Source organism: Hemitrygon akajei, unplaced genomic scaffold (assembly GCF_048418815.1).
Source record: "Hemitrygon akajei unplaced genomic scaffold, sHemAka1.3 Scf000037, whole genome shotgun sequence".
Taxonomy (NCBI): domain Eukaryota; kingdom Metazoa; phylum Chordata; class Chondrichthyes; order Myliobatiformes; family Dasyatidae; genus Hemitrygon; species Hemitrygon akajei.
Window position 1 is genome coordinate 4827920 of NW_027331923.1, and position 23278 is coordinate 4851197.

At 46.2% G+C, this 23278-nt stretch overlaps 1 protein-coding gene across 1 annotated transcript in view; it reads right to left on the reverse strand.

Annotated features, from left to right (window-relative positions):
* The window catches only part of LOC140720159 (uncharacterized), a 47882-nt gene extending 32094 nt beyond the window's left edge, over nucleotides 1–15788 (reverse strand). The window contains exon 1 of the mRNA XM_073035043.1: nucleotides 15600–15788. Coding sequence (XP_072891144.1) covers nucleotides 15600–15788 — 189 coding nt within the window. The remainder of the gene's footprint in view (nucleotides 1–15599) is intronic.
* Nucleotides 15789–23278: the final 7490 nt, after the last annotated feature.

Genomic DNA, 23278 nt, shown 5'->3' on the forward strand with positions numbered 1-23278 from the left:
TAAATAGATTAAACTCAAATTTATCTGATCAATATTATCGATGTAATCAAGAAATTGACAATTCTTTACACTTTACTTGGTCTTGTTCTAAAATTCAAACTTTTTGGACAAATTTAAGAGTTTTACTGGAACAAATTATTGGAATACAACTTCCACACAATCCGATATTGTTTTTACTAGGCGATATTGAAGGGATAAAATCGGAATCCAAATTGAGTAAGCATCAGAAAGAATTCATAAAAATTGCATTGGCAGTAGCCAGAAAGGCTAATGCAGTTACTCGGAAATCGGATTCATACTTAAATATAGATCGTCGGAAGAATGAAATTTTTAGCTGCATTCCACTTGAAAAAATTACTTATAATTTAAGAGATAAATATGAAATATTTCTGAAAATTTGGCAACCTTATTTACAAAAAATAGGATTAAATGTATAGGTGCTCCGAAGATAAAATTATTGGTTATCTGGGGAAAGAAATAAATATACATATTAAAGCTATTATGAACTCCATGGAGCATGTGGGGATCTTCCGATATCCAGGCATTCTTTCTTCCTTTAATTATTGTTTCTTCTTTTTTATCTATCGGGATGTTGGGGGGAGGGGGAAGATTTTTTTTCTTTCTTTAACCTATTTGAAAATTAAAGTAACACACACAAATTGTTGGGGGAACAGCAGGCCGGGAAGTTTCTATGGAAAAGAGAAAACAGTCGACGGTTCAGACTGAAACACTTCATCAGGAACTGTGTTGCTTAAGGGTTCCTGCAAATTCATCCCCTGTCCTAATGACGGGCTGCGGGGGATGGGGTTGTGGGAAAGAGGGCAAAGTCATCCTCATCTGCCATCTTTGCCCCCTCCAGCTTCTCATTACGTCTACACACACAGCTCACCCACAGGCTTTCCACCCCTCCCCCTCCTGGTTCAATCTGCCATTCATTTCTCCCCTACTGGTTCCCATTATCTCCTCCTTAATTGTCTCAAACCATCACACAGCCCCACTTCACACTCAAAAATGAAAGTGAACATTCTATGACGGGCCTGTTCCTGTGCTGTACTGTTCTATGTTCATTGTTCCCTGTTTCGAAATATGAGAGGAGATCTCATGGAAACACAAAATTCTTTCAGGGGTCAACAGGCAGGAGTGAGGGAGGATGTTTCCCCTGTCTGAGGAGTCAAGGGCCAGGGGTCTCTCTGCTCTCCGTCCAGCGGAAAACCCTTGCGGAGACATTAGTTGTCCATCCGCTTTTGTCGCGTCAAAGGTTCTTGTCGGCCACACGACCGCGCCTGAGGCCCAGCGGCCTTTCCCTCGGTCCAGGGGCCGCGCTCCCCGAGTCTGCCTTCCCCACCCCCCGATCCCCGGTGCCGCTCTGCCCGAGTCTCCCCCCGATCTCCGGGTCCGCGCTGTCCGAGGCTCCCCCCGATCCCCGGGGCTGCGCTGTCCGAGTCTTCCCCCCCCCCCCCCCCGATCCCCGGGGCCGCGCTGCCCGAGTCTCCCCTCGATCCCCGGGACCGCGCCGACCGAGTGTCCTCCCGATCCCCGGGGCCGCGCTGTCCGAGTCTCCCCCCGATCCCCGGGGACTCTCTAATTCTCTGCTTCTCCCCCCAGTCTCTGTCACCCTGGATGTGGAAACGGCGAATCCGTGGCTCGAGGTGTCTGAGGATCTGGAGAGTGTGAGACAAACAGGGACCTGGAGGGATCTCCCTGACACTGGGAAGAGATTCACAAACTGGGCTTGTGTGCTGGGATCGGAGGGATTCACATCGGGGAGACATTACTGGGAGGTGGAGGTGACGGGGATTCGGGACTGGGGTCTGGGAGTCACCGCAGAGTCTGTGGAGAGGAAGGGATGGGTCAGACTGAGTCCGGAGACCGGATTCTGGGTCATCGGGCGGTGTTGTGACGTGCTACATCGGGATTATGACGTGTACCGTGGTGTCCCCTCCACTGAGTCCCGTCTCGCTGCCGGTCCCATCCCCGGGAGGGTGGGAGTTTATCTCAGTTACGAGTCCGGGACAGTTACATTTTACAATGCGGAGACCAAGTCCCATCTCCACACCTTCACTGGGAAGAAATTCACGGAAAAACTTTATCCTCTCTTCCGGACTGCGGTTGTAAACCAGTGGCTGAGAATCTGCTCCGGTTCGGCTCCGGGTCTGTAAACGGGTCGGGTCCAGGGACCGACGTCAGGAGTAAAGTCCCTGTAAATATAAATGTGCGGAGAGTGCAGCTAAATACGTGGCTAAGGAGATGGTGCAGGAGGGAGGGCTTCATGTTTCTGGACAATTGGGCTTTGTTCCCGGGAAGGTGGGGCCTGTTCCGACGGGACGGTTTGCCTCGGAACTGGAGGGGAACTAACATCCTTGCGGGTAGATTTGCTAGTGCTGCTCCAGGGAATTTAACCTAGATTTGGAGAGGGAGGGGAACCAGAGTGTTCGAGCAGATAGTGAGGTGTAGGAGGATTTTTGAAGAGTTAATTAGCAAATATTCTCTCTCTCATACACACTTACTGCAATATCTTCAGGTTAGACATTTTTTACAAAAACAATTATCTAAGTTTCCATATATGCAAGAATCTGATTCGTTGGATACTATTATGGGTGGAGCTGAGGAACGGGAAAGGTGTGACCACACTAACAGGGGTGTATTATAGACCGCCCAATAGTCAGAGAGAATTGGAGGAGCAAACCTGTATAAAGATAGAAGACCGATGTAAGAAACAGGAAGTTGTAATAGTAGGGGATTTTACCTTTCCACATATTGACTGGGACTCCCAAACTGTTGTAGGGCTAGATGGCTTGGAGATTGTGAAATGTTTTCAGGAAAGTTTTCTAAATCAATATATAGAGGTACCTGCGAGAGAGGATGCAATACTTGATCTCCTATTAGGAAACCAGACAGTCAGGTGACAGAAGTATGTGTAGGCGGACATTTTGGGTCCAGTGACCATAATGTCATCAGTTTCAAGTTAATTATGGATAAGGATGGGTCTGGTCCTCAAGTTGAGGTTCTAAATTGGAGAAGGGCCAATTTTGTGGAAATGAAAAAGGATCTAGGAAGAGTGGATTGGGATAAGTTTTTTTTTTCCTGACAAGGATGTGTTCAGTAAGTGGAAGGCCTCCAAATGTGAAATTTTGAGGGTGCAGAGTTTGCATTTTCCTTCCAGGATTAAAGATAAAGTTAACAGGCATAGGGAACCTTGGTTTTCAAGGGATATTGGCGATCTGGTTAAGAAAAAGAGAGAAGTGTATAGCAGGTAGAGGCAACAAAGAGCAAATGAGTTACTTAAAGAGTATAGAAAGCGTAAGATAATACTAAAGAAGGAAATCAGGAAGGAAAAAAAGAAGACATGAGGTGGCTTTGGCAGATAATGTGAAGGAAAACTTGAAGGGTTTCTACAAGTATATTAGGAGTAAAAGGATAGTAAGGGACAAAATTGGTCCCCTAGAAGATCAGAGTGGTCGTCTATGTGTGGAGCCTCACGAGATGGGGGAGATTTTAAACAGTTATTTTCGTCAGTATTTACTCAGGAAACTGGCATAGTGTATATGGAAGGAAGGGAAATAAGCAGTAGTGTCATGGAACATTTGTAGATTAAAGAGGAGGAGGTGCTTGCTGCCTTACAGCGCATAAAGTTAGATAAATCCCCCGGGCCTGACTTAATATTTCCTCGGACCTTGAGAGAGACTAGTGTAGAAATTGCAGGGGCCCTGACAGAAATATTTAAAATGTCCTCAGCCACGGGAGCAGTGCCGGAGGATTGGAGGGTAGCTCTTGCTATTCCATTGTTTAAAAAAGGCTCCAATAGTAAACCAGGTAATTACAGGCCAGTATGCCTGACATCAGTAGAATGTAAATTATGGTAAGATGTTCAGAGAGATAGGATTTACAAGTATTTGGACAGCCAAGGGCTGTTTAAGGATAGTCAGTATGGCTTTGTGCATGGTAGATCGTGTTTAATGAATCTTGAAGAGTTTTTCGAGGAGGTTGCCAACAAAGTAGGTGAAGGAAAGGCTGTGGATGTTGTCTACATGAACTGTAGTAAGGCCTTTGACAAGGTCCCACATGGGAGGTTAGTTCAGAAAGTTCAGACATGAGGTATCCATGGAGAGGTTGGAGAGATTGAAAGAGTGCAGAGATTTACTAGGATGTTACCAGGTCTTCAGGAGTTGAGTTACAGGGAAAGATTGAACAGGTTAGGACTTTATTCCTTGAAGCGTAGAAGAATGAGGGGGGATTTGATAGAGGTTTACAAAATTACGGGGGATATAGACAGTAAATGCGACTAGGTTCTTTCCATTTAGATTAGGAACGATAAATACGAGAGGACATGGTTTTAGGGTGAAAGGGGAAAGCTTTAGGGGGAACATTAGGAGGAACTTCTTCACAGAGAGTGGTGGGAGTGTGGAATGAGCTGCCATCTGACGTGGTAAATGCGGGCTCACTCTTAAGTTTTAAGAATAAACTGGATAGATACATGGATGGGAGAGGTCTGGAGGATTACGGACTGGGTGCAGGTCAATGGGGCAAGCGGAATAAAGTTTCCGCACAGACTAGAAGCGCCAAATGGCCTGTTTTCTGTGCTGTAGTGTTCTATGGTTCTATGGAGTGAAATAAACACGACATGAGAATTGTCGATCGATTAATTTTAACTCATTCAACACATCCGTCAACCGAACAGAAACTCCAGGGATTCAGTAGCAGCTGGGGGCGGGGGGGGGGGGGCGGGTTCTGAGCTCCCCCGGGTCACCCGCAATCAGCCAGGTTAAATGGGACAAGTGGGGGCGGTGCTGACTGGAAAGAAAACATTGAAGATTGATGCAAAGTGTTCATTAAGTTCAGCTGCCATTTCTTTGTCCCCCATTACAACTTCACCAGCATCATTTTCCAGTGGTCCAGTATCCACTCTCAACTCCCTTTCACTCTTCATGTAACTGAAAACTAAACTTTTAGTATCCTGATTTATATTATTGGCCAGTTTGCCTTCATATTTCGTCTTGACCATTCTTATGGCTTTTTTCGTTGCCTTTTGTTGGATTTTAAGAGCATCCCAATAATCCAACATCCTACTCACCTTTGCTAACTTATATGCCATTTCCTCAGGTTTAACACAATTATTACATGCATTTTCCAGCTCAAACTGTGAATTAATTTAAAGTCAGTCTCATAATTTGATTAAGTTTTTATCTGAAAACTATCTACCCTCGCAAAGATTGTACTGAAGACTGCATTTGATTATTCAAGCCTTATACGCTTCACATTGAAATGGTATGTGTTTCGACAGTTTCATAATGACAAAATGTACACGACACAGAATGAAGTTTTCCAATTAGATACAAGGCATAATTAAGCATAGTGTGGACATTTCTAAGTTGAGTCAATATCATTCTTTCCCTTGTTTTAAGCCCATCGTCTATAAACCCAACAGGTTTATGTATTCTGTAAAGATGTCTGTCCTTATGTCCATTATCCTACAAGTCTTACAGTAAGCCCCTAATTCTCAACAGTACCAACTCTTTAGCTTCTCATTTGCTCAGCTATATCCACAGCTTAACATTTAACAGCTTTTGGTGCTAAACAGTCAACACCATCATTTCTTCTTCTTTGTGGTGGCGTGTTGGGGAGGAAGCATTAAGAAGAGGGACGCCTCACGTCTTAATAAGCTGGTAAGGAAGGCGGGCTCTGTCGTGGGCAAAGTACTGGAGAGTTTAACATTGGTAGCTGAGCGAAGGGCGCTGAGTAGGCTACGGTCAATTATGGATAACTCTGAACATCCTCTACATAACACCATCCAGAGACAGAGAAGCAGTTTCAGCGACAGGTTACTATCGATACAATGCTCCTCAGACAGGATGAAGAGGTCAATACTCCCCAATGCCATTAGGCTTTACAATTCTACCGCCAGGACTTAAGAACTTTTTAAAAGCTATTATTAATGCTTTTTGAGATAGTGATTTAGATGCATATCATATTTTTTTTACTGAGTTAAGTATTGTATGTAATTAGTTTTGCTACAACAAGTGTATGGGACATTGGGAAAAAAAGTTGAATTTCCACATGGGGATGAATAAAGTATCTATCTATCTATCTATCTAACTTAAGACTCATCAAAACCCAAATGCATTCTGAGCAAATTATAAGGACCAGTTTCCTCCACCCACTGTAAGCCTAAACTGTTGGTAATGAATTCTGCTTCCTATGCTGATAAATGACAAAAGTCATTTCTTTATCATTACCTGCAATTCAGGCACACAGAAACAGCCACACCAACATCCCCAGTGAAATTACCTTCTGATTCATCTGTAAAAATGGTTACTGTATGATAATAACTTTCATTAATATACTGATTAACCAACAGACTCTCAGGCAGAACCGAATCCGATCGTGTAACCTAAAATCAACTGAAGTCATTGGAAAAAACAAGGTGGGGTTACAGAGAAATCTGCAGTGGGACATATTGTATCATCAAATACACCCATATTCCCAGCGTGATAAGAACCTAGCCACCCAAAACTTAAAACACTCTTCTTGTGATGTCCCCAACCGTCCTCTAGCACACCTTTAACAGGATGATCATTTCCTTGCCCCCGCAAATTAATCCAGTATGTTGACATCAACTTGAACCTCTGTTACTTTGAGGGCAATTGTCCCATTGCAATCAGTAAAGCCAAAACAGGAGACGACATTACTGCACCAGAATACAATCTTAAAGTCTGTAATTGTATCACATACAAACAGTTTTAATTTGAAGATGAAGCTGATCCATAAGCCACACAGACATAATCAAGTACAGATCAAATTAAACAAATATAATTGGTCAACAAAGATTTTCATGTTGCACCCAAGAATACCCACATAGATGTCAGAGGAGATTTAAAGCTCCTTTACATTTATCAATTATTTTACTGATAGGTGCTTCCATGTCAGCTTACTATCCATCCACATACTGAGAAATCTTACCACTGGCACTTCCTCAAGACAATAATCATATAATTTAAAATCAAGTGCAAGTCTATTAATGCTATTTGTAAACCCCGTAATGTGTTTTAACGACTGAAAGCTTAAAATTCTCATCAATCTGCCCACTGTTTGACCTATTAATTGTAAATTGCAATTAATACCTCTAATCTATAAAGCTATGTCGTCTGTATATTGTGATTTACCCAGGGTATCCCATTTTCCCATCTCAGAGAAAATATCATTAATTATAATATTAAAGAATGAAGGGCTACGAATACTGCCTTGTGGGATCCCATTCTCTATCTCATAGAAACACAAACATAACATGCCGACCGGTACTTGCACAGTCCGTCTAAATAAAAAAGCTCAGAAAAATTATACAATGTCCCCCTCACTCCTAATCAAAAGTCCTTTCTTCCATATCATTTCCCTTTTCAGTATCAAGAAATACTGCTATTACAACATCTTTATTTAACTGTGCTTTCCGAATATCATCTTCCAAACCTAAAACTGAATCTAATGTCATTTCACCCTTCCAACATCCACTCTAATAAAACACTTTATCACCACTCTTTCCAAAATATCTCAAGCGCTTGATTACCATACATTCCATAACTGGGTCACTTACCAGGTCCGTCGAAGTCTGATGGTACTATTTTTAACAGTATTTATTAGTAAAAATACACAAAAATATTATCAATGCAAACATACAGATAATATGCGTCGTCAATACTAAATCTAAAAGTGCGGGTATAATAATAATCAATAAGAAATAGCTCTATCGTTGTCTAGGGGATAATGTGTTGTCCGATGGAAATATAAAAGTCATTCATTTCATTCAGGCTGCAGCCTTTGGTTGGAGTCAGGAGAGAGATTTTTAAAAACTTGCCAGCTTTTCCTTTTTATGATTTCGATCCTTCAGAGTCTCGTTGTCGTGGCCGTTCCCTTGTGGCCTCTCCTTTAGCTAAGCCGTTCTTCCGTGGTAAGCCCGCTACCCTGGCAAGGGAGGACGCACACGGGCCCCACCGGCTTTGGCTATCAAACGCTGTCACTGGATTTCCAGCGTTTCTCCTGGTGCGTCTCAAGGGGTTGTTCCCCAGACCCTCTTTTATCCTTACTCACGGGGTCTCAGATGTCAATCAGGTTGGGATGATGCAATCCCTCAACCAGCACACTCTGGTCATCTCCTGAGGGCTTCAATGAATAGTACAGTACTCAATACACAATTCCGTCTCCAAGTGACAATGGCCGTTATCCGTGGCTTTGTCTCGCTGAGGCCAGGACACATTCCAAAACCTTGAGGATTCTCTCTCATTTCCTGGGTCCCAGACCCGAATTAATAGCGATCTTGCGATTCTCAAGAAGGAAGGGGCTACTTTGTACCCTTCGGCCCCTCAGAGTTGGGGCACATTCGTAACACCATACGTTCCATAAATTTACATAAATGAGACATTCACGATATAGGCCCTAAACTAGAAGGATCAGATGGGGATCTGCCAGGTTTTAGAATAGGCACTACTATTTCCATTTTCCATGAGGAAAGTAGATGCACAATTCAAACATTTAATATTTTCACAAAAGCGAATTATATACAATTACAATTTCAAATATCACTCTTTCCTGGGAACACCTGACCTTTATTATTAATAGACTTCTTAAATTCATACAACGAAATCTCTACATCAGTGATACTATCATTGCTACAGCTGACTTCCAGCACATTAGGGTATTCACTGAAAAACATATCCTTACATTGTTTAACTTCTTCACTGAAATTATCCTGATTATGAATCTCAACAAATGACCCAGCCAGTAACACAACCTTCCCTGTTTCAGTAACAATCATTTTGCCCTCATTAATCAACACTGGAATATTATGATCCCCACAAATCCCCCCATTCTAAATCATATCCCAAACAATTCCAAGTTTGATATCCCTTCCAATATTATCTCCATATAACCTCCAGTAAATCACCTCCTTCCTCACCACGGCCTTTGCCCTTTTATTGTTAATAATGTAACTCGGAGACTGATGCACCATCACATAAAAACTCACATTTCTCCCAATTTGCTTCCTGTCCCGTTATAAATCCAAATCCAAACTCATAAAGACAGGAAGGCTGACTGACGTTCACATAAACTAATCACCCTTTAAGGTCCCATTTGAGCGACAGGCACTACAGCCAATGACAGCAGGGGTCAATGTTAAGTCTGAGCTACGATAGGCTGGAGGAAATCGGCCCATGATCAGCCCCTCCTCTTCCGCTCCATCGCCATGGCGGAGATCAGCGTGTCGCTGCTGTCGGTGTCGCCGGTCTCGGCTCCCACAAGGACGGGTGTGATTCCCCTTCGCGCCTCGATGGGTCTGTTTCGGTGACGTCTATGGTGGCTGACGAAACATGCTTTGACTGGAAGCGAGCGAGGATAATGACTACAACTCCCAGAAGGCCCCACAGATGACGTTGTGGTGTTGTTTAGGGGTAAGGTATGAAAGCAAAATGGAGGAAAATGTAATGCATTACGTTTTCTGTACTGCGTCGTGCCTTCAATAAAAAAATAAATTAAAAGAGAGATTCCACCAAGAAATAGATATAACATAGAACAATACATCACAGTACAGGCCATTTGGCCCATAATGTTGTGCCGACCCTTAAACGCTGCCTCACTAAGCTGAAATTCCTCCATATACCTGTCTAGTAGTCTCTGAAACTTCACTATTGTATCTGCCTCCATCACTGACTCGGGCAGTGCATTCCACGCACCAACCACTCTCTGAGTATAAAATCTTCCTCTAATATCCCCCTTGAACTTCCCCACCCCTTACCTTAAAGCCATGTCCTCTTTTATTAAGCAGTGGTGCCCTGGGGAAGAGGCGCTGGCTGTTCACTCCTATCTATTCCCCTTAATATCAACTATACCTCTATCATTTCTCCTCTCATCCTCCTTCTCTCTAGAGAGTAAAGCCTTAGCTCCCTTAATCTCTGATCATAATCCATACTCTCTAAACCAGGCAGCATTCTGGTAAATCTCCTCTGTACCCTTTCCAGTGCTTCCACATCCTTCTTATAGTGAGGTGACCAGAACTGGACAGAGTACTCCAAGTGTGGCCCAAACAGAATTTTATAGAGCTGCATCATTACATCGCGACTCTTAAACTCTATCCCTTGTGTTATGAAAGCTAACACCCCATAAGCTTTCTTAACTACTCTGTCTACCTGTGAGGCAACTTTCAGGGATCTGTGGACATGTAACCCCAGATCCCTCTGCTCCTCCACACTTCCAAGTATCCTGCCATTTACTTTGTACTCTGCCTTGGAGTTTGTCCTTCCAAAGTGTACCAACTCACACTTCTCCAGATTGAACTCTATCTGCCACTTCTCAGCCCACTCCTGCATCCTATCAATGTCTCTCTGCAATCTTTGACAATCCTCTGCAATATCCACAACACCACCAAACTTTGTGTCTTCTGCAAACTTGCCAACCCATCCTTCTGCCCCCACATCCAGGTCGTTAACAAAAATCACGAAAAGTAGGGATCCCAGAATTGATCCTTCTGGGACACCACTAGTCACAACCCTCCAATCCGAATGTACTCCCTCCACCACAACTCCCTGCTTTCTGCAGGCAAGCCAATTCTTAATCCACCTGGTCAAACATCCCTGGTTCCCATGCCTTCTGACTTTATGAATAAGCCTACTGTGTGTAACCTTATCAAATGCATTACTAAAATCCATGTAGATCACATCCACCGCACTACCGTCATCTAGATGACTGGTCACCTCTTAAAAGAACTCCATCAGGCTTGTTAGACACGATCCGCCCTTCAAAAAGCCATACTGACTGTCACTGATCAGACCATGATTCTCTAAATGCCAATAAATCCTATCTTGGTGAATCTTTTCCAACAGCTTTCCCACCACAGATGTAAGGCTCAATGGTCTAGGATTATCCAGACTATCCCTACTACCCTTTTTGAACAAGGGGACAACATTCGCCTCCCTCCAATCCTCCGGGACCATTCCCGTGGACAATGAGGACATAATGATCCTAGCCAGAGGATCTATTTCCTCGCCTCGGATGCAGAACTGGGAAGTGGCAGATGGAGTTCAACACAGATGAAGAGATTAATTTCTGCAGGTCAAATTTGAACGCAGAATATAATATCAACGGTAAGACTCTTGGCAATGTGGAGGGTCAGAGAGATCTTGGGGTCCATGTCCATACGACGCTCAAAGCCGCTGTGGAAGTTGGCAGTGTTGTTAGGAAGGCGTCTGGTGTGATGGCCTTCATCAACCGTGGGATTGAGTTCAAGAGCTGTGAGGTGATGTTGAAGCTATATTTCTCCTAACCTGTACATAAGTAATTGTACCCCAAAACGGCAGGGCTGTGGACTTAGTTGGACCCCACTTGGGAGTCCTGTGTTCAGTACTGGTGACCTCACTACAGGAAGGATGTGGATACTATAGAGAGTGTAGAGTAGATTTACAAAGATGTTGCTCTTGGATTGGAGAGCATGCCTTATGAGAATAGATTGAGTGAACTTGGCCTTTCCTTCTTGGAGCGACGGAGGATAAGAGGTGACCTGATAGAGGTGTACAAGATGATGAGAGGCTTTGACCATGTGGATAACCAGAGGCATTTTCCTAGACTTGAAGTAACTGACACGAGGGGACGTAGTTTTAAGCTGCTGGGAAGTCGGTACTGAGGGAATGTCAGCGGCAAGTTTCTTACACAGAGAGTGGTGGGGGCATGGAATGCACTGCCTGCAGCGATGGTGGAGGTGGATACAATAGGATATTTTAAGAGACACTTAGATAGGTTCATGGAGCTTAGAAACATAGAGGGATATACGATCAGGAAATCCTAGGCAGTCTCTAGAGTAGGTTACATGGTCGGTACAACATTGTGGGCTGAGAAGCCTGTAATGTGCTGTAGATTTCTGTGTTCTGTGTCAAAGACAGGCAGAGGGATTAGTTTAAATGGACAGGAGGACAGCATGGAAAAGTTGGGCCGAAGGGCCTGTGTTAGTGACGTAAGGGAGGGGTTCTGTCCCAACCATCGACTCTATTCCCCTCAACAGATGCTGCCTGACTTGACAACGTTCTTGAAAAGTTGCATTCAGTTCCGCTTAGCATTCTGTACAAAGGTTGTTTTGTGCTGGAAGAGTGCAGAGGAGATTCATCATGACTGAGGGGGCTTGTGTTCATAAGTCCATAAGGCATAGGAACAGAATTAGTCCATTCAGCCCATTGAGTCAGCCACCTTTCCATCATGGCTGATCCCAGATCGCACTCAATTACAGATATCTGACCTCCCTCCATATCCTTTGATGCCCTGACCGATCAGGAAACGATCAACTTCCGCCTTGAATATACCCACACACTCGGCCTCTACCGCAGTCTGTGGCAGAGCATTCCACAGATCCAATACACCTTGGCTCATAAAAAAAATAAGCTGCTTACCTCTGTTTGAAAAGGTGGCCCCTCAACTTTGTGGCTGTGCCCCACCACAGGAAATACCTTCTCCACATCCACCTTATCCAGTCCTTTCAACATTCGGTAGGTTTCAATGAGATGTCCCCGCTTTTTTCTGAGTTCCAGTGAGCACAGGGTCAAAGCTGCCAAGTGCTCCTCATATTTTAACCCCTTCATTCCCGAAATCATTTTTCTGAACTTCCTCTGGATTCTCTCCAATGACAACACATCCTGTCTGAGATGTGGGGCCCAACACTGTTGACAATACTCCAAGTGTGGCCTGACTCTTGTCTTATAAAGCCTCAGCATGATCTCTTTGCTGTTATATTCATGGGGCGAGATTGGACTGTGTTGATCTACAGGGGGATCTTGGAATCCAAGTGCATAACTCCCAGATAGTGGTTCCACTGTCGGACAGTTATGTTGCAGTTGTATAAATCTCTAGTTTAACCACATCTGGGGAATTGCATTCGAATACAGGAATAATGCGGAGGTTTTGGATGGTGAGTGGAAGAGGCTTAACAGGATGCTGCCTGGATAAAGTGAGACCGGACAATCTCGGGTAATTTTCTCCGGAGTGGCAGAGGCTGAGGGAGGTCTGACAGACGTTTACAGGAATGTGAGAGGCACAGACAGAGTGGACAGCCGGGATTTTTTCTCAAAGGAGGAAATGTCCAATGCCAGTGGGCATGAACTTCAGGCGAAAGGGGGAACACATCCTCATTGGTCCTTTTTGCACTATTTAAGTATTGTGTAATTTAGTGTAATTTTGTATCTTTTCTCTGCATAGCTGCTGTAGGAAAAAAAAAACAATTAGAAAAGACAATGATTTTAAAAACCTAACTCAGGATGTTTAAAGGAGATTTGCGTTTCAAGTTTTGTTTTTCATTCCCACAGTGGTGGGTGTCTGGAGTGAATATCGGGTGGTGGTGGAGGCAGATGTGATAGAGGCTATTAGATACCACGTGAATGTGAGGAGAATGGAGGGATGTGTTCCCTGTGTAGCCAGAAGGTATTGGTTTAGTAAGGCATGAAGTGACCAGCTCATGGGTTCAGAACAACCCAGTGAGCAGAAGGGCCTGTTCAAGGACAAGTACAGCAAGCAGAGCAGGTAAACTGGATAAAGTGACCCCACTCAGAGAACAGACTGTGACGTCAGTGGATATATGTCGTCATCACAGTTCTCTCACCAAAGATACTTCACTGCTGGATAAAATGAAGTTTTTGATGTTTATAATCAGTGTGGTGAATTGTACTGCTCAGACATCTCATCCTCCTGAAGAAATTAGAATTATTGTGAAAGCTGCAGAAAGGTATCTTGGTGTAACTGGTGTTTTGTGGAAAGCTTTAAATGAAGTTTTGTTGGGTGGGCTATATGTATCCCAGTCTACTTGTGAACAAACATAATAGTATCAAAATATATCAAGGGAATGCAAGAAATCTGATTTATAATGGTCAAGACTTTAAGAAGTTTATTTCTGATTTTCAGATTCTTCCGATGTTAAATCTGTTAAGGAAACCTGCACATTTTAAGTTTTTATTTCTGTGCAGGATTATATTGTCGTTAGGCTTGACAGGTTAGTTGGTAGAGGGGTGGTGTTGCCAGTTTTATAAGGAAAGAGGCAGGGTATAGAGTTGTGAATGGCAATAAAATGTATGACGCACTTGTAGTAGAATTTCTTGATTCAAGAGGTTTGTGTGAAGCTTCCTGTGTGAAAATATTAACTTTTTGAATCATATTCGGAGGTTTGGCCATCCACTTTCCTCATGGAAAATGGTTGTTGTAATAGTGTCCATTCTAAAACCTGCAGCTCCCCGTCTGATCCTCCCTGTTATAGGCCAATATCATGAACGTCTCATTTATGAAAACTTGTGGAATGTGTGGTAATCGAGAGGTTGCATTTTTTTGATAAAAGAGTTGATTTCACGTTTTATCAGTCGGGAATTCGGAAAACTTTCGAATCAGTTTTGGGTTTGGAAGATTATATTAGGAAACACAGTTAAATAAAGATCAACACGTACAAACAAGCTGGAGGAACTCAGCAGGTCGGGCAGCGTCCGTGGAAACGAGCAGTCAACGTTTCGGGCCGAGACCCTTAATCCGGACTGAAGAAGGAGGGGGCAGGAGCCCTATAAAGAAGGTGGGTGAGGGTCGGAAGGAGAAGGCTGGTAGGTGCCAGGTGAAAAACCAATCAGAGGAAAGATCGAAGGGTGGGGGAGGGGAAGCACGGAGGGGTAGTGAAGAAGGAATGTAAGGGGAAAGCACTATGGGTAGTAGAAGAAGGCAGAATCATGAGAGAGGTGATAGGCAGCTGGAAGAGGAGGCAGAGTGAAACTGGGATAGAGGAAGGGAGGAGGAGGTAATTACCGGAAGTTGGAGAATTTGGTGTTCATACCAAGGGGCTGGAGACTACCCAGACGGTATATGAGGTGTTGTTCCTCCAACCTGGTTTAGCCTCATCATGGCAGTAGAGGAGGCCATGTATGGACATATCCGAATGGGAATGTGAAGCAGAGTTGAAGTGGGTGGCAACCGGGAGATCCTGTTTGTTGTGCTCGACGAAGGTGCGGAGGTGCTCGACGAAGCGGTCCCCCAATCTGTGTCGGGTCTCGCCGATGTAGAGGAGGCCGCACCGGGAGCACCAGATGCAACAGGTAACCCCGACAGACTCACAAGTGAAGTGTTGCCTCACCTGGAAGGACTGTCTGGGGCCCTGAATGGTGGTAAGAGAGGAGGTGTAGGGACAGGTGTAGCACTTACGCTTGCAGGGATAAGTACCCGGTGGGAGATCTGTGGGGAGGGACGTGTGGACCAGGCAGTCGTGGAGGGAACGATCCCTGCGAAAAGCAGAGAGGGGTGGAGAGGGAAAGATGTGCTTAGTGGTGGGGTCCTGTGAAGGTTGCGGAGGATAATATGCTGGATCCGGAGGCTGGTGGGGTGGTAGGTGAGGACGAGGGGAACACGGTCCCTGTTGTGGTGACGGGAGGATGGGGTGAGGGCCAGAATGCATCTGGTGCTCCCGGTGTGGCCATCCACAACGCAATGCCATTAGCCCAGGAGTCAGTGTAGATGTGGATTGGTCTGGTGGTATTTTGGAGGGGGAGGGCTACTGCTGCCAGCTCGACAAGTTGACAGGACCCCCCTCCCTCTCTGTGGTTAAATTTTACCCGTGACGGGATGAAGTGCTGCCGCTGTCCATAATGGTCTCCCCCTTTCCAGCGGCTGGAGCCGTCTGTGAACCAGGCGTGCAGTTTGTCGTCGGGATGGAGGGAATCGAAGGGTTGACCCCAACACGCTGAGGAGGGTTGTACCTTGGGGATGTCCGGGGCAGGGTTCTGGGACTGGGGGAAAGCCATGACTTGTTCATGGGGGCGGCTGACCCCTTCAGGACCGGGTTCAGCCCGCTCCGCAATGTAGCTTCCACTGGACAATGGACGACGGCCCTCTCTGTGGGAGGAATCAGTGGACCTGACCCATCGCATTATGGGGAGATGGGGGCGGAGGACGACAGGGTTGATGCCTGTTTGGTGTTCTGTGCCGATGAACGCCAGGTAACAGGCTAGTAGCTGGCGCTCGAAGGGGCTGTAGCGCGCTATGCGGCGGGGTTGCCTGGGAGGATGGTGTGCTGGGCACCTGTATCGACAAGTGCCATCCACCTCTGCGTGTTTCCCTTTCCCCAGTGTACTACGACAGGTATATGTGGCCTCAGGTCCCCCGGGCGGGAGAGGGCGAGAGAGCAAATGCCCTGGCCTTCATCCTATGGGGGGGGGGGGGGGAGAAGGTCTGCCACCCCTGTGGTGAGGCGCCTTGGTGGCTGAGGTGGGACATTTCCTGTCTCAGGAAATCTCCGAGTTCTGTCCTCAGGCAATTTCAAGTAAGGGGGGTCCCCTGTAATGCAGAGAACGAAGTGAGATTGAGGAGAAGAAAGATGGGGGAGTGGGGAGAGGGAAGAAGGGGGAGTGGGGCCTGGGAGACAGATTAGGGAGATAGGGGAATAGAAGAGAGAAGGGAGTGTGGGGTCCGGGAGAGAAACGGAGAGAGGGTATGTGAGGCAGAGAAGGGAGAGTGTGTTGTGAGACAGAAGAGATGGGGTAGTAAAAGAGAGAAGGGAGTGTTGGGGGAAGAGAGAGAGAGAGAGAGAGAGAGAGGGAGAGAGAGAGAGAGAGAGAGAGAGAGAGAGAGAGAGAGAGAGAGAGGAGAGAGAGAGAGAGAGAGAGAGAGAGAGAGAGAGAGAGAGAGAGAGAGAGAAGGGAGAGTGGGGATTGAAAGAGGGAGAAGACAGAGTGGGGAGATGAAGAGAGATAAAGAAGAATAGGGAATAGGTGAAGAGTAAGGAACAGTGTGGTGTGGAAGAGGGATTCCGGAGGAAGGGGAGTACAACAGTGTCACTCCACTCTTCAGGAAGCGAGAGAGGCAAAGGGAAGGAAACTGAAGGCCAGCTCGTCTGACCTCAGTGTTTGGGAAGATGTTGGATTCGATTATTAAGGATGATGTCTCAGGGTTCTTTGGGCAAATGATAAAAAGGGCCGGAGTCAGCATAGTTTCCTGACAATTCTGTTGAAATTCATTGAAGAAATAACAAGCGGGATAGACAAAGGACAATCGGTTGATGTTGTGTACTTTGAATTTCAGGCCATTGAAAAGGTGGCAGACATGAGGCTGTTTAACAAGCTACGAGCCCATGATATTACAGAAAGAGTCTAGCACAGATAAAGCAGTGACTGATTGACAGGAGGCAGAACGTGTGAATAAATGGAGCATTTTCAGTCTGGCTGCAGATGTCCAATGGCATTCCACAGGGGTCTGTGATGGACCGATTATTCTCTAGATAGATAGATAGATACTTTATTCATCCCCATGAGGAAATTCAACTTTTTTTCCAATGTCCCATACACTTGTTGTAGCAAAACTAATTACATACAATACTTAACTCAGTAAAAAATATGATATGCATCTAAATCACTATCTCAAAAAGCATTAATAATAGCTTATAAAAAGTTCTGAAGTCCTGGCGGTAGAATTGTAAAGCCTAATGGCATTGGGGAGTATTGACCTCTTCATCCTGTCTGAGGAGCATTGCATCGATAGTAACCTGTCGCTGAAACTGCTTCTCTGTCTCTGGATGGTGCTATGTAGAGGATGTTCAGAGTTATCCATAATTGACCGTAGCCTACTCAGCGCCCTTCGCTCAGCTACCGATGTTAAACTCTCGAGTACTTTGCCCACGACAGAGCCCGCCTTCCTTACCAGCTTATTAAGACGTGAGGCGTCCCTCTTCTTAATGCTTCCTCCCCAACACGCCACCACAAAGAAGAGGGCGCTCTCCACAACTGACCTATAGAACATCTTCAGCATCTCACTGCAGACATTGAATGACGCCAACCTTCTTAGGAAGTACAGTCGACTCTGTGCCTTCCTGCACAAGGCATCTGTGTTGGCAGTCCAGTCTAGCTTCTCGTCTAACTGTACTCCCAGATACTTGTAGGTCTTAACCTGCTCCACACATTCTCCATTAATGATCACTGGCTCCATATGAGGCCTAGATCTCCTAAAGTCCACCACCATCTCCTTGGTCTTGGTGATATTGAGACGCAGGTAGTTTGAGTTGCACCATATCACAAAGTCCTGTATCAGTTTCCTATACTCCTCCTCCTGTCCATTCCTGACACCCCCACTATGGCCGTGTCATCAGCGAACTTCTGCACATGGCAGGACTCCGAGTTATATTGGAAGTCTGATGTGTACAGGGTGAACAGGACCGGAGAGAGTACGGTTCCCTGCGGCGCTCCTGTGCTGCTGACCACCGTGTCAGACCTACAGTCTCCCAACCGCACATACTGAGGTCTATCTGTCAAGTAGTCCACTATCCAATCCACCATGTGAGAGTCTACTCTGCTATATGGCGATGACTTGGATGATGTATTTGATGGCTTTGTTGCAAAATCTGCAGAGGACATGAACAGAGATGGAGGGAAAGGTAGTTCTGAGGACGTAGAGAGGCCACAGAAGGAGCTGGACAGATTAGGATTGGAAACGGCAGATGGAATACAGAGCATTCATTTCATGAGGACTAAAAGGTAAAAGCAAGGACGAAATGCTGGAACATTAAAAAGCTCTGGTGAGGCCTCACTTGTAGTATTTTGAGCAGGTTTGAGCTCCTTGTCTTAGAAAGGATGTGCTGAATCTCCAGGGGGTTCAGAGGAGGTGCACGAAAATGGTTCCAGTATTGAATAGGTTGTCATATCACCATTGATGTCTCTGGGCCAGAATTCAGAAAAATAAGGGGTGAACTCGTTGAAGGAGGAGCCTTGATAGAGTGGATGTGGGCAGGATTTTTCCTGTGATTGGTGGGTCTAAGACCGGAGGAGCCATTACAGAGGGCATCCTGTTAGAAGGGAAATGAGGAGGAATTTCTTTAGTCAGTGTGGAGAATCTATGGGATTCTTTGCCACAGGCAATGGTGGAGGCCGAGTCTCTCTGTACATTTACTACAGAAGGTCATATATTACTGATTGTTCAGGGTGTGAAAGGATACGGGGAGAAGACAGGAGATTGGGTCTGGTGCAAAATTGGAACAACCAAGATGATATGGTGATATGTTAAAGCAGAGTAGATGGGCCGAATGTCCTCATCTGCTCCTGCACCTCATGGTCTTATGGACTATTTGCCTTTTGAACACCTCTGTCTCTTTGGGATGTGTATATCCTGCGCTTTCTGAATTGCTTCCCGAAATTCCATCCATTCTTGCTTTGACGTTATCGGTGCCAAAGGTCTTTTCCAATCACTTTTGGCCAGCTCCTCTCTCACGCCTCTGCAGTTTCCTCCATTCCACTGCAACACTGCATCGACGTTGTGCTTCCCCTTCTCAAATTGCAAATTCAATCCCGGTTCATTGCATCACGCCCTATCCTGAATAGCAGATCCCTTAGTGCAGTGGTCCCCAGCCACCGGGCCGCAAAGAATGTGCTACCGGGCCGCGAGGAAACGATATGATTTGGCGATAGTGGGCTTAACCACGAGCTGCTCTCGAAAGCCACCTCGCAGGCATTCTAGAATATCTCCCTCGGGGCATCCAGCACCAACCGGGTTTTCCCAATCGATTTGTGTACTGAAATCCCACATGACTATTGTAACGTTGACCCGCTGACTTGCATTTTCTATCTCCCGTTGTAGTTTGTAGACTACATCCTTACTACTGTTTGGGGGTCTGCACATACCTTCCACCAGGGTTTTCTTTGCACTTGCAGTTCCTTAGCTCTACCCACAACGACTCAGCACCTTCCGACCCTATGCCAGCTCTTTCTGATGGTTTGATTTTATTATGTTTACCAACAGGGCCACGCTTTCAGTGATGCCCACAACCTCATGTATGCCAGTCTGTAGCTCTTCCTCCACGTCAGTTTGTACAATGCGCGCATTCAAATGTAATATCTTCAGTCCTGTGTTCAGCCTTTTAGATTCTGTGCGTCTTTTCCATTGCAACTCATCCTGTCGACTGCCAGGTTGCCCTATCAGCAGCCTCTCATCGCCAGCAGTCTCACAACATACTGTCTCTGTTTACAAACCAACTACCTCATCCTCGGCGGTAGCACATCGGTTCCCAAACCCCTTACCTAACTCATAAAACTTCTTTTCAGGGCCTGCTAACATTTTTTACCTGTCATTGGTGCCAATACGTACCAACAAGTCTGGTTGCTCGCCCTCCCCCTTTAGAATGCCAGGGACCTGATCGGAGTCATCCCTGTCCCTGGCACCTGGACACATCTCACCATCCGGGTGACTCTATCGCCAGCACAGAACCGCTGGTCGTTGGTTGACAACAGGATGAACTCCAACCCTGTTACGGCGGAGGGAGGATCGGGTGAGAGTTAATGTTCCAGAAATGGAGGGGTTGCCTCATGGATCAGAGGGAATGAAAGGTTGGAGAGGCTTCAGTTGTTTCCTCTGTAGCGATGGGGGCTGAGGGGAGACCAGAGGCAGACTGAGGCTGAGTAGAGATCTGAGAGAAGAGAACCGACATCGTTTGTTCACCAGGTGAATATCTCAATTACCAGAGGATGTGATTTCAAGGTGAGTGTGGGACAGTTCAAAGATGATGTTTACCTGTGCCCCGATACTCTACTCTGCTCCACAGTCCTCTCTCTCCCCCTTTCTCCCTCTCTCTCTCCCCCTTAACTTTCTTATCTCCGTGTCTCTCTCTCTTACTCTCTCTCTTTACATATACAATTCCTCAATTTCTCTATCTCCTCTTTTCCTCATCCGTACTCTTTTACACCCTCCAAACATTCTTCCCTACACAGTCACTAACCTGCATCTGTCCCTTATTGTCGCTTACTCCGTTTATGACTAACCTTTCGCTTGCCTCTCGTTTTCTCCCCAATTCCCCCTTTCCTGTAGCTTGCTGCCTCCGCCACCCACCCGTCCAGACCAGCACCCCTCCCCCACCCCGCACTGTGATGACGGTTTTACACACTCAGTGGATTGCAGATGTTGTATAATTTCTCGTCGGTTGGAAAGATTCAATGTTCTCTCAGAAGATAAAGGCTTGTGGTTTCCCGGAGAGGACTGTTTGTTTCCATTTAGTGTGCTACAGAATAGACGGCGAAGGAGCTTGGAGAAGAGGGGGGAGAGAGGGTAAGTGAGGACGTAAGAGGGGGAAGAAGAGGGGAAAGGAGAGGTGGTTAGAGAACGGGAAGAGAGAGGGGGAGAGAGAGAGACAGAGAAAGAGAGAGAGAGTGACAGGCAGAGGGGGAGAGAAGAGGAGAGGAGAGGTGAGCTTAAATTGGGACATTTGCTTTCAATGAATCAAGGTACAGTGATAAATTTTGATTCGCATCCCGTCCATAAAGACCAATTCATCATCTCGAGACTGGGAGGGCGGTGTCGCGAAATGTGAGGGGACAATTAATTAACTTAACGAATCATACAGACCAATTAATCACAACTGCATTAGGGAGATTGTGAAATTAGTGGTCCATCTCTCAGGAAGTCAGAAAGTGCGACGTGTGTGGGGTCTTTGATAATGTGGACTGTTTTATTGAGGCAGAGAGATGTGTACACAGTGTCCACATTTTCAATGATTTACTGAACTTGTTCACAGCTCTCTGCAGTCAGTGTTTCCGGTGGTGGCCAGTGCTGTTGCCGTGACAACACGACTAGTTCCGCACAGGATGTGTTTCTGTAAAAAATAGATGATGGTCGTCCAGGAGGCGCCGATTTTCTTCAGCCTCTGGAAAAAGCAGAAATGAAGCTGAGCTTTCTTGGTGATAGTGTCCTTGTGGCTGGACAAGGACAGGCTGTTAGTGGTGTTCACTCTCAGGAGATTGGAGGTCTTAACCCCCTTATCCTCTGCCGTTGATGTAACAGGAATTCTGCATCGCCCCGCTGACTTCCTGTTGTCAGTAACCAGCTCTATTGTGTTGGTGAAATGGAGGGGGTGGGGAGTGTTGATACCAGGTCTCACAGCTCTCCAGCTCCGACCCCGACACGCGGGTGGAGAAGGTTTACAGGAGTAAATTACAACCGTGTGCAAACAGCACTGGCTCTGTGAACACTGGTGGAACTGTCCAGATGGAATGAAGGGTCTATTTACGCGCTTTCCCTGAATCTCGTCCTTTTCTCTCACTTTTCTCACTCTCACCTTCCTCTCTAGTCTCTCTCCGCTTCTCCTCTCTCATCCCAAACTCTACTATCACTCTCCTCCATTACTCCCTACTCCCTCCGCCTTACACCACTCTCCACACTAACCCCTCACCCTCTGCTTACACCCTACCTTCCTCAATCCTACATCACTCATATGAAACATATTCCTTCCCGCGCCCTCCTCATCCAGCAGAAAGGCTTTATCTGCTGTCGCTTCCGGAGGACACGGATTTACTCAACTTCCGGTGACTCTGATTCACTGTCAGACCCTCAGCGGAGAGGAGGAAGAGGGCGAGGGGAAGTATCAGGCCATTGGGATGTGGGTGAAACAAAGTTGGGGTAATTGGGTAGGGGACGAGGGAGGAGGAGACTAAGGGATAACGAAATGTGGGAGAAGTAATGATGTAGAAGGAGGAGAGATTAGAACGGGTAAAGAGCTCGGGGGAAGTTGAGAAGCAGGAGATACTGGGAAGATGGAGAAACAGGACTAAATGGAACCAGATAGGAGAGGAATTTCACTCTCTCCCTGTCCATATCCCTCTCCCTATACGTCTCCCTCTCTCACTCTCCCCTCCTCTCTCTCTCCCTCTCACTCTCTCTCCCTCTCTCTCCCTCAGTTCTCTCTGTCTCCCTCTCTCTCTATCACTCTCTCTGTCTCTCTCTCACTTCCTCTGTCTCTCCTTCTCCCTCTCTCTGTCTCCCTCGCTCTCTCTCTCTCCATCTCTCCCCCTCTCTCCCTCTCTCTCTCTCTCTCACTCTCTGTTCCTCTCTCCCACTCTCTGTCTCTCTCCCTCTCTCTCTTCTCTCTCACCCTCTCCCTCTCTCTCCCCTCTCTCTATCTGCCTCTCTCTTACACTCTCTCTCTTTCTCTGTCTGTCTCCCTCTCCCTCTCACTCTCTCAATCTCTCACTCCTCTCCCTCTGATTTTCTCTGTCTCTGTTTCTCACTCTGTTCCACCCTCTCTCCCTCTGTCTCTCTTTCTCTCTCTGTCTGTCTCTGTCTCTCTCCGTCTCCCTCTCCCTTTCTCTCTCCATCTCTACCTCTCTCTCTCCCACCTCTCTCTGTCTCTGTCTCTCTCACTCTCCGTTCCTCTCTCTCCCTCTCTCTGCCTCTCTTTCTCTCTCACTCTCTCTCTCCCTCTCCCCCTCAGTTCTCTCTGTCTCCCTCACCCTCTCACTCTCTCTCAATCTCTCACTCCCTCTCC